Below are 12,513 nucleotides of genomic sequence, written 5' to 3'. Positions count from 1 at the left end.
AAAAAAGGAAAGAATACGCACGGGTCATTATAATTAAAAGTAAATGATTGTAAATCAGTACTGTTTTATATATTTATCACACTAGTCACGACTTGTATGGAATTTAAGTAATTTGTTTCAAAGAGAAAAGGTATCCGTAAAATAAGGCATAATTTAAGATATTGCATAAATATTTGTGTTTGACAAATTAATAGTAAAAGACTAAATTAGAGTTAAACAGTTAATTAAAAATTTCTTGGAAGTGTATTAGCGGCTCGATTACTACAAATGATTAATTAAAAATTTTAAATAGTACTTGGAAATGTTATAGAAGAGAATTTATTGTTTAATTGTTACAAATAAATTATTAAATAAATTATTAATAAATAAGTAATAAATTATTACTACAAATAGTTAATAAAAAACTTTAAATAGTACTTGGAAATGTTGTAGAAGAGAATTTATTGTTTAATTGTTAACAAATAAATTATTAGAAATATTAGATAATGTTTAAACAATTTGAATATTCAGAAATATTATTTGAAAATTTACTTCTAAAATTTGCATCGATGCGTACGCAGTGAAAGTTCGATTTGTACTGAGCTCTTATTTCCGTATCGATCGAAATATACCTAATCGCGTTAATCGATCGGCGGGAAACAGTTTACTAAAATTTCGTAGAAACGTACATATTAGAGACTCGATCGCTACAAATGATCAACTGAAAATTTTAAATAATCGTTGGAAATATTATAAAAGAGAATTTATTGTCTAATTGTTACAAATAAATTATTAGAAATATTAGATAAAGTTTAAACAATTATAAAAGAGAATTTATTGTTTTTATTAAAAATTTTATATTAAATATTTATCTAATAGTTTATTTGTAACAATTAAATTATAAAATTAAAGATTATATTGTTTATATCACGAGGAGAGAAGAAACGTGCACGATTTTGTTTCTTCTTCTTTATGATTTTAAATTTTGATGCTAAAATCAATTGTGTTAATCTGTTTTACCATATTCAATTTAATTTAATTTTAATTAAATACAGTTAACTTCAATATATTACAATGTCCAGTCTGACGGTATCTCTTTTTCTATTTGCTATCGTTTTCGTTTGAATTTGATTGCTCTCTCGTTACAAGTTTCTGTTAAATTTACTACTAGATATATTAATCATTTGAACTCATTTTCTGGTTCGATCGTCAATTTAATAATCAAGTCTCGCTTTCATTATCTAATTTTGCAATTCTGTTGTTTTGATTTATATTGTTATTATCCCAGTATTGTTTTTCCTTTTATAATTTAGCAGAGTTATACTGATACACTGAGTTATACTGATACATCATACTGATTATTATTATTGCCGTTCAAATATTGCACGAGAGACCGTTTTTCCTTTTATAATTAATGTGTGAAAGGATTGTACTTGTACACACTGTTCTGATTATTATCATTAACATTCAGGTATTATATGAGAGACTATTTTTTCCTTTTGCAATTTATATGTGATTGTTGCAGGATTATCCATTAATAAATTAAATTAAATACAAAATATTGCAATTTAAAATAATATCTTTTCCATCTGATCAACGTGGACTTGTTCAGAATTAATAGCCACGACAAAATTCATAATAAGATACATTTATTGAACGAAGCACGTCGTCACATAAATCAGGATTGCGAAATCGAACAATAGATCATTTTAACAGAATGAATGTTGAGTTCGTACAAACCTATAGCTTTTAACATTTTTTCTAGATATGGAATATATGATATTGGAATTTTATTATATTTATAAGTATATGTTTCTTTCTTATGAATTAAAATTAAATAATTATAATAATTGTATTGTTATCGTTTATGCAGCTCAATCGACCTCGTCTGTATAATAACGTTACATTCACATCGAAAAGTATAAAATTAAACGTGAACGCTTTCTTATTTAGATAGCTATTCTTAAAAGACGACCAATTTAATTTTTGTCTCGAACATGATTATTTTCTACATAAATTAGTATTTTATATATTAATATAATTATCATATACTTATATATTAGTGTAATTATTATGTTATATTATATATTAGTGTAATTATTATACAGACGTATAAATTAGCATTTAGTACATGTCAACAGAATTGTAAGTTAAAAACTAACCATGCAAAAGTAGTTCCATTTTGTAAAAAATATAGAAATTAGTATTCATTGCTGCCTTAAATTAATAGGGGCTATAAAACAATAAAACTGTGAAATTGTAAAATTTTAACTAAATAAAACCTAAAAACTGTAAAATTATTGATTACTGTCATAGAAAAAGTTTTTGGAAGTACTGACAAAAACTATCTAACTATTATAAGTTGAACCTTCATCATGTGCACATCGATTAAACTTTCGAAGTGGATTTTTAAATAATATTTCTGAATAATTTAATTGTTTAAACATTATCTAATATTTCTAATAATTTGCTTGCAACACTTAAACAATAAATTCTCTTTTATAATTGTTTAAACATTATCTAATATTTTTAATAATTTATTTGTAACAATTAGACAATAAATTCTCTTTTGTAATATTTCCAATAATTATTTAAAATTTTCATTTTGATCATTTGTAGCGATCGAGTCGCTAATATGTACGTTTCTCCGAAATTTTAATAAACTGTTTCCCGCCGATCGATTAACGCGATTAGGTATATTTTGATCGATACGGAAATAAGAGCTCAGTACAAATCGAACTTTCACTGCGTACGCATCGATACAAATTTTAGAAGTAAATTTTCAAATAATATTTCTGAATATTCAAATTGTTTAAACATTATCTAATATTTCTAATAATTTATTTGTTAACAATTAAACAATAAATTCTCTTCTACAACATTTCCAAGTACTATTTAAAATTTTTAATTAACCATTTGTAGTAATAATTTATTACTTATTTATTAATAATTTATCTAATAGTTTATTTGTAACAATTAAATAATAAAATTTTTAATTCTGTCTAAAAACTATTTTTCGTTTTTCTTGAAGGTTTACTTCCGTCGGAAGTGGGCGACGTAGACACCTTGCTACTGGAACGATCTCGAACAAGAAGTTCACTTCTATTATTCACGAACAGTGATCCGTCGCCTTGGAACGGTCGATTTCTTCCTAGAATAATTTTCGCATAACATTTGTCACACAAGTGCGACAGAAACTTCAGTATCTACTCGAAAGTACCAATATGGTAGAAGAGAAGAAATAAATCATCATTTAGCTGTAACAGTGCAAATATTTTTATGATCATATCTCTTTCAAACGCAGTTATATTTTTTTGTCGAAAGATAAAATCAATTTTGTATAAAAATCGATATTAAGAATTTCGTTGTTGCGATTCCTCAACGAGTTTATTGTTAATCAAAATACAAGTTCCGATCAAAGCTGCTCGTCAAACCTCACTCGACATCGGAGAAATTATCACAATAAAGTCTAGTGCTTCCATCTCTTGTTGGTAACAATCACCTGCTCCGTTCCCAGTAGTAAAAGCCATTACGACCCGACAGAAGTAGATTCGATCAGTTCCCGGTCGGACACTTACCGGGTACGTAAGCCCGCTCGATATAAATTTGTATCGCTTCGTTGCTCGCTCAATGAAATGCATAGATAGTCGCACGATGAAATTTAGATTGAAATATTTGCACGAGGAGAGCATCTCCATTCGCTAGGTTTTCTTCATAAACGAGGAAACCTAGACCAACGTGGTACTTGAATAAATCAGGACATCGATTTTTCGGAACAGCGACAAATCAAAGAACAAGCGTCAAAGGTTCGTTTTTTTTACGATGAAATACGTCTGTGTCCGACAGATAGTTGTCCCGGTTCATCGAAGCGTCATGCAGTGAGCCATCATCGTTTGATTTACCAAAGATTCTGCCTTTTTTATTTCGACTCTTTGTGTTCCCCATTCTATTCTGGCTATCGTCGTTCAGCCTTAACGACAATATCATCGGTGTCAGTATACAATCCCCGTTTCTGGCGACCGACTTAGCCACCGAAGTTCGCGCAAGCGTCTTCCGGTCGAGCCCGTGGAGGCGACTAGGGGTCGCCGGGGACGAGGGACATCTCGGCAAATCAATACGTATATATCCGCCAGTAACCGGCCAGTTGGGGCTCATCCTTCGTGATAAACGTATCGAAATCTAAACGACCATTCAAAATTTACCCGAGTACTTTATTTCTCAAGCCATCGTTACATTGTCCGACTCGATCGATCCTCCGCGTTCCATAAAGGAGAAAAGAGTCACGCGACACGAGCGGCTCGGTGCATGCAAAGCAGCGATATCGCCCCAAGGTGCAAGGTGCTAGCTCTCTCTCAAAGGTAACTGACCCTGTGCGACAACGCGAACGTTCAGGCTGAATCAAGCAACTTACACCGGAGAGACCGGTGACCTCGGCGCCAAGATCGATCGCCTTTCCTTTCAAGAAGTTCTTTCTGCCTGTTCGACACGGCGTGGTTACCTAACGGCGATACGTAAAGAAAGAGGAAGAGAAAAAGAGTAAGTCCCTGCGAAGCTTAGAAAACTCGACGAATCATCGAACCGTGTGTTCCGTATCATCCTGAAGAGTTTGTGACATTTTCATTCGCTCGCACGTCAAGTGAACGCGGCGAGTAGTAAGACGAGGCCATCGTGTTGCGCTGCCGAGCGACCGATTGATTCGTCCAAGTTCGGCTCGGACGAAGTGAAATCGGTTCCCGGTACCACGATCGAGCTATCGGGCTCTCGAAAGGCCGTCAGGCTATTGGAACGTTTGGTGGGAGCGCGTGATTGCTCGTTCCGCACGGATTTCCCGAAACACCCCCAAAACGGCAACCCGTCGTCGTTGTGGTGTTGCCGGGGCCCCGCCGTTAGCCGCGAGAGATCGCGAGAAGGGAGCTTGGCAGAATCGGCGGGGCGATCGCCCAGAGGATCGGCGTCCTCGTGCGCGACCGGCTCCACCACCACCACCTACGCCGCTTACTGGCGGCCAAGTGAAATGGAGGAGAAGTCCTCGGCTCGGTTCTCCGAGTATCTGTTCGCCAAGATGGATGGCCAGGACGTGTCGGCCTCTCAGGGTCCCCGTAAGGTGACCGCCGACACCAGGAAATTCATGCGGGAGAATCTACTTCTCATAGTTACCCTTTCCGGTGTCCTGTTCGGCGTGATTCTCGGTAAGTAAGCCGAGGAACGATACGATCGATCTCGCCCTTTGCCTTTATTCATCCGCAGCTAACAACGACAGTATTATTAGCTGCTAATTAACTAATAATGTTAGTTCAATGCGTTCACCCGATTTGTCATGTAACGTCGCCACGGGTGCGAGTTTCTCTTGCGAGTCAACGAATCATCGATATGTCAACTAAATGTCAGTCGGCTGACACCGTGCGTCGAGCACGAAACTCGAGGGAACAACGTTCGGTGAGCTGCTCGGTAGAGCTGCGAACTTTTATGGATTTTTTCACCTCGCGGCTCGACATATACGTACGATAGTAGATGCTACGCGAAAGTTGTAAGGCGAACTACATTACGTACACCGAGAGATAAAACGGGTAAAGCTCATGCCAAAAGCTCCCTACGCTTTCGTCCATTACGGGAAAGCGTGCCAAGGTCGAGTTCATCCGATACCAGCCGATCTTACTTTTTACCTCACGATCGATAACAGTCGTAGGCAGAAGCTATCTCCGTTCCCTCCCGTTCTTTTTTCTCTTTGTTCCTTTTCTACTTTTTTTTTTTTATTTCTTTCATTTCTCTCGCGTTATAATTTTACAGCGGGGGGAGGGGGGAGGGGGGAGGGGAGGGGGGTGGACAAGTTTCCTGTTGCGTCACGTGTACGAACGTCACACACGTGCTAATAAATGGTTATGCGCGCTACTTAACGATCGGGGCTTCATAATCGGCGAATCTATACCTGTCAATGACGTTCCCTCGCGAGTCAAATTCGCCGGCGTAAATTGGAATGGACAAAGGAGAAGGGATATAGATTGGATAAGTCCTCTCGTGCCATTAACGGAAACGATCCGCATTGAAATTAACGCTCGTTACATAAAGCGCCAGCTGTGTCATCCTGTTAAAAGGTGGCAATCATCGACGAAAGGTTTCCCCCGAAGGGGAATGGAAAGTCTCATCTAATTAACCAACTTATTGCCTGGAAGCCGAAAGGACAACCTTGAACGGGAACGTACGGGTCAACCTTTCTTCGGGGTTGCATTGAGAAGGGCTGCCTCTGAAACAGGCAGTTTCGAGGACTGTCGACGTGTTTTCAGTTACCCCTTTCGTCGTTCTTCTCGCGGATTTAATTGCCACGGCGTGCCACGTTCGAACTCGAGAATACCCCTTTTAACGCTGTCGTTGAAATCGTTCACAATTACGTTAAACGCGCTCCATTTTTACACTTATCCAGCACGTGCACATCGACAAAGCATTTCTCTTTTTTCTATAGCTCGCCACTTCCCCCCTCTCCGTCTATAGACAATCAACGATCAATCACGGCATTAAAAATAATAATTATGGAAAAGTTCTCTGCGGCTAATAAATTTAAAGCCGAGTTATCGTCCGTACATAACCTACGGGTGTATTGCGTGGATATAACTTTTTCTTTTATCTTTTTTTTTTTTTTTTTTTTTTTTTTTTTTTTTTTTTTTTTTCGCGGAAAAGAAGTTCAGGAGCTGAACTTCTTTCTATCGCTCTACGTCACTTGGTTCTGAATAGCCTTGAGCGTTCTAGAAGCAGCTATCATAGCGATAATCTCATTATTTTCTTCTCTTTTTCAGGGTTCGGTTTACGACCCTTGGGCCTGGGCGATGACGCAGTTATGTTAATCAGTTATCCTGGAGAGCTCTTCATGAGGTTGTTAAAGTTAATGATCTTACCGCTGGTGATTGCCAGCCTCATATCAGGTAACTGCGTGTAACACGATGCGTTTATACGAGGCAAGAAGCTAATAAAACGTATATGAGAAAATAATTATCGGGGCAGCGATGCTGATCGATGAATCTCGTTTTATAACTTTCAGGCTCGGCAAGCTTGAACGCAAGAATGAACGGAATGATCGCCGTCCGAACGTTGGTGTACTTTATACTATCGTCGTTGTTGAACGCTGTCCTTGGTGTTGTCCTGGTTCTACTCATTCATCCGGGTAATCCTGGAATTAGAAAATCGATCCCGACCTCGCACAGCGGGCGAGCTGTTAACATCTTGGACAGCCTTCTCGATTTGGGAAGGTAGGCGGTGTTCCCTTGCACTCTTCGTTTGTGAAATCGCTGTTCGCCGTTTAGATATCGATCATGCACGTTATTTTTGTACTTCTGCGTTGACGCCACGCCAACAGCGCCTCGGGATTTTTCCTACGGATAAACAGTAGAGTCCTTTACCTCGTCGTTGGAGCAACGCTTGACTCGTTCCACTCTATTTTTCGATGACAGGGGCGCCGCGCCAACTTTCATCGCAGCCTTGCGTGCTATCGGATTATCCTCATCGATTCCATTACTTGTCCGTCTTATCTGTACGTGTATAACGAAGATAGTTTCCATCGCTCCCGGCACCGGATCACCCACGATTTATTGATAATCGGCACGTCAGTCTGCCACGTAAAATTAGTTTCTCCGTTTTTCGTCTATTCACACAAGCCGTGATAAATTATCGGAACGACACGACGAGCGTTCCACCGGGAATTAAGGTCGTGCAGTGTTCACGATCGGCGAACTTTTTCCTTTTCCCGAATGATATCCGTGACGAAAATAAAAATATCGATCGCCGGCGCTTTATTTGCACGCGCTAAAAAAGTCCGGTTGGAGCGTTATCGGCTAATGAAATTACACCGTCGATAAACGGCGATATCGATTAACCACTTATAAAATATACGCCGCATCTGACTCGAGTATTCTCGCGTGTTACAGGAATATGTTTCCGGATAATATTTTTCAAGCATCGTTCCAGCAGGTACGCATTTTAGCCATCGATGCACAGGATGTCATGTAACTGGTGATACGTTTCCGGCCAGAGGATTCCCTTTTCTTCCATTTTAGACGCCGTCTTTGAGAAAATCGAGCTTGCGAAAAATGATATCACTTATATTGGGATTTGGTTAATTTCAGAATGGACAAGAGCGATTAGTCAAACAGAAAGTTATTATTCTGTGGCTGAAAATAGAGTTTCTTCGTTTAAGATCCCAAGAAGAGACACTTGGAACATGTTCGCCGTGATTATAGTTCGATGAGCACAATATAGAGGAAAATTTTCCCTACGAACATGCGTCATCCTTCGTAGTTGGTTATAAAATAATACTTATTGAACGTACTCTGTTCAGAATTAGCTTTATACACGTGCATGTTGATATATCTTTATTTTTAACTTTCTCGGAAACAAACGTTATCCTACGCTTTTAACTCTTTCTCGCTGGTAGAATAATGTCTGTCGATTATTCGCTCTTGTCCTATCTAAAATTCAAGTATACCAGGCTATGTCTCGTAACATGACAACTTGAAATAGCTCGTAAATTATTTTCTTTGCCATGTTTCGAACAAAAGTTTTTAAACTGTAATTTTTTAACTGTAATCATTTTGCTTTCTTATCTTCAGTTTTTTCACTTTGTCCCTTTAGTAACCTTCAGTTCAAACACGAATAGAAATTATTGCGCATTTTTATACGAACCACAACTGATATTTCTTTCTAGTTTCACCAAGCGAAAAATTCGCAAATTTTTCATTTCTATCTAAAGATTAATTTGCAAAAGGAAAGTTTTACTTTTACAGTATTAATTATTTTTTCCATTATTATGAATATAATAATTTATATAACACTATCGATCACAATCGAGCATTAATATAAAAGATTGTTGCACTAGAAATTCTTTTTGATAAAGTATGAGCAAAAATGCATCGCTAGAAATTTTTGTGGGTAAAATAGAAGTATCACGACACCAACGAAATATCTAATATTTTCTTTTTGGATTTGAATAAAGCGAGAAAAGTTCTTTTTAAATCTCGATAAAAGAACAAAGCAAGTGCACACTGTATATAATTATTCACTGAAAAACCACCTGTTTTTATCATACTTTCTTTGAAATATATTTTCGTACAGCGAATAATAATTTACGAGTTATTTCAACTCGTGACGTAACGAGACTCATCCTGTATAATGAAGCCTCGAATAAAACAATTTTTGTTCTCTCTTTTCTGTAATTATCTCAAACATACTACCAGTTATGTAACATCCTTGCATAACCGGACCTACACGTGTATTATGTCATTGACACGAAAACTTCTTGGACAGGTTCACACCGTATACGTTCCAAAGACGCCGCCTCTTCAAAATCTGACCGATTCCATATCTTCGGATGTTCTGGGCGACGAAGAACTGATGAGAGTAACGCAATACAGAAGCGGCACGAACACGTTGGGCATAGTATTCTTCTGCCTAGTGTTCGGCACATTCTTGGGTACTCTCGGCGAGAAAGGCCAAATTGTGATCGACTTCTTCAAGGCTGTGTTCGAGGTTATTATGCGAATGGTGTCAACTGTAATGTGGTACGTACAAAGACTCGTGTTCAAGTATTAAAACGTCACGTATATATAACGAATCCAGATTTCGAGAATAATAATTTTTATATTTCTATAAAATTATTTCCGTCCGTGTCGAGGCGATCGATTGTTAATTCCTCGCAGTAATCAAATTCAAATGATTTTTGATAGATTTTACAAATTGAAACTTTGGTTCTTTCTTGTGTTATAAACTCTCTTCCAAGTCGTTGCAGTTCAATTTCTTTCACTCATATTATTCGTCGATAGTTTTAATGCCAGTTTTAGCGTTGACGTTAGAAACAGGTTAAATTACATTATACACACGCTGTATCGTACAAGTGTATCTACGTATGAAACAACGATCTTAATTAAACGTGAAAATCGTTTGCTCGTAGGATGACACCGGTGGGCATCACCTCCGTAATCGCCGGGAAAATACTCGGTGTCGCGGACCTGGCATTGGTGATGTCGCAGCTCGCCTGGTTCATCGTCACGATCGTGATCGGTGTGTTTTTCTATCAGTTGGTGATCATGCAGCTGATCTATTTGGCCTTCGTGAGAAAGAACCCTTTTAAATTCTACGCCGGCCTCGCCCAGGGTACTCTCACCGCCTTCGCCATGGCATCAACGTGAGTCGTCGATCTTCGAACTCAGCCCGACCTTCAGAGTACCCATATCGCCTACCTCACATGGCCTCGGTCGTCATCGTCACTTAATTATTTGACTATTTCTACTCGGTTGATCGCGATTCACCACCGGGTCACCCTTGCCACCCGGACACGCCGTGTCTTTTATTTTTATTATACATCGTGCCGCGATTCACGTTCGTCGAACGTTCGAAGAAACAGCAAGGCGATCAAGACTCGAATAACAGGTCGACGCAATAGAATTGAATCGATTGATAGAGACAATATGTTTCAGCCAGCCGAGAGGAGGCATTGCGAGGCCTTAGTCCCGCGCCACCCATTCCAGATTGATCCTTTCCGGGCAGTGTTTCACAACGTTACCACGCCGAACACGTTGTCGAACGCTGTCGAGTCCTAGCTTCCGTCAAAATTCATTTCGAAACTCCTCTTTGGACCATTTATGTTTCTATAATGTTTCCGCGCTGTACGCGGGGAAACTCGTCGTGATCAATAAGAAAGAGAGAAAGAGAGAGAGAGAGAGAAAGAAAGGGAGAGAGGTATGCAGTTCTGGGTGGCACTTAGGATGCGGATACTCCCGGTTGGTAGTGTACGATCGACGAACTTTCGGTCAGAGTTTTAACGTACGCGTTTGAACGTACGATCTTCATTCAATTTAATTGTAACGCAATCTACCGAACGCACGTACCGAAATTTCGATGACGCTGATTATGACGACGAGGCAACAGCCAAACTGCCGAACTAACGAACGAGAGGCAAAAAAACGCGTGGAAAAATTGTACAAGTGCACGGAAATTGTTCTTGTTACGTCCGTGTGTATTTAGCCGGAAATCAGCTGACTCCGTGTCACCTGGACTGATTCTTGGCGTGGAAGGCTCAAGGGGCTTCCATTATCCGAATCTTCTGTCACCCGTGTTAGCGGAAGGATAGAAGAAGACGAAACCGCCAAAACAGGCTTCGTGCCACTTACGCTATTTATTTAAGTATTCTCCAAAGTACAAGAGGAAAGCTGAAAAAAATATTGGTTGCTCGTGTCGAGCCCGCTATTCCAGGTTTGCCGGCGCCGTCCATCACTGGCCAGAACACCCGAACTACGATCATTCTCTATATTTCTTTGACTGTTCATTACCGCGGATCACGCGAAGCAACGATCATTTTTTCAGTTTGTCCATTCATCCATTCGTCACCATCAACTCTGATCAAACCCCCGGTCAAACCGCATTTCCCTTCAACTTCCCCTTCGTCCTCGACGTCCCGCGTTCGCACGTTCATCATCTCCCGTTCGTTCCTTTCGATGCATCGTGGGGACAGAAAAGCATTCGTGCACTCGATCGTGTCTAACGGCGCGCCGAAACCTTTTCCGTCCCATCAGCGCGGCGCATCAAGATCGTAAAACTGCCCTGCAACGGCTATTGTCTAATTCAACTTGTTTTCTATGTGGATTAACTTTTTCCAGAAGAGAACGTATACAGCTATGTGACTGAGAGAAACAGCTCTTAGTGTATCTGAACAGAGACTGTATGAATATCATGATGATGTATTAGAACACGCGCTGCACGCGGCCTTTTGCAGGTGGTTGAGAGACCGAGGGTGGCCTTGGTAAGTAATCGATGGCCGCAACATGAAGGTACATGCGATTGTCTGTTACAGGAGTTGCAAGCCGGGCCTTGTTACGCGACCGGCTGGAATCACCCAACTGGCCCCTATCGGCGGTCGACATTAACCCTGGTTGAATTTTCAGTTCGTCCAGCGGTCATTCTGGTTACTAGTATCTCGAGAAAACCATTCCCGGTCCATGCCACTTGTACCACCGAACGCTCTATCAATCGACCTTAGCGCGTGTCTCTTCATCGAGCATCTCCTTATTCGCTTTCTTCAATTCACGCTTCATCCATCTCATTGCGTTTGTCCGTCCTCGGATGCGATACGATATCGAGGAAATTCCGTTTAGAATTTATACGAAACACGACTATACTACGCCAGAATGACCCCCTTCTTCCTCCATGGGACATGCGGCTACGCAGCAATCTGATCTTTCTTTATCAATCGATCTCTGCTCCTGCCCGATCTCTTCTAACGCAGTTTTGTACAGGGCTGCCGCACTTCCGGTCACCTTTCGCCTGATGACGGACAAGCTCCGGGTCGACCCTAGAGTCACCAGATTTGTCCTGCCGATCGGCTGCAACATTAACATGGACGGGACGGCGCTGTTCGTCGCCGTTGCCAGCATCTTCATCGCGCAGATGCACGGCATCGTTCTGGGCTTTGGTGAAATCATAACGGTTATGTAAGCTTCTTTTTCCTCCCCCTTTCTTTTTTTTTTTTTTTTTTTTTTTTTTCCTTTTTTTTTTTTT

At 39.7% G+C, this 12,513-nt stretch overlaps 1 protein-coding gene across 1 annotated transcript; it reads left to right on the top strand.

Annotated features, from left to right (window-relative positions):
* Positions 1-4,591: 4,591 nt before the first annotated feature.
* Positions 4,592-12,505, top strand: LOC122538416 (excitatory amino acid transporter-like; the record flags this gene model as incomplete). Its single annotated transcript, XM_043672462.1, has 7 exons — positions 4,592-5,168; positions 6,768-6,893; positions 7,010-7,217; positions 7,893-7,935; positions 9,268-9,521; positions 9,911-10,144; positions 12,252-12,505. Coding segments are annotated over 7 exons (1,641 nt in total), but the record flags the coding sequence as incomplete, so codon positions are not given.
* Between the last annotated feature and the right edge of the window lie 8 nt (positions 12,506-12,513).

This window comes from Frieseomelitta varia, unplaced genomic scaffold (genome assembly GCF_011392965.1).
Source record: "Frieseomelitta varia isolate USP_RPSP 00005682 unplaced genomic scaffold, Fvar_1.2 scaffold_995, whole genome shotgun sequence".
Classification (NCBI taxonomy): domain Eukaryota; kingdom Metazoa; phylum Arthropoda; class Insecta; order Hymenoptera; family Apidae; genus Frieseomelitta; species Frieseomelitta varia.
The sequence above is the reverse complement of the archived record's forward strand: the minus strand, read 5'-3'. Positions and strand labels throughout refer to the sequence as shown.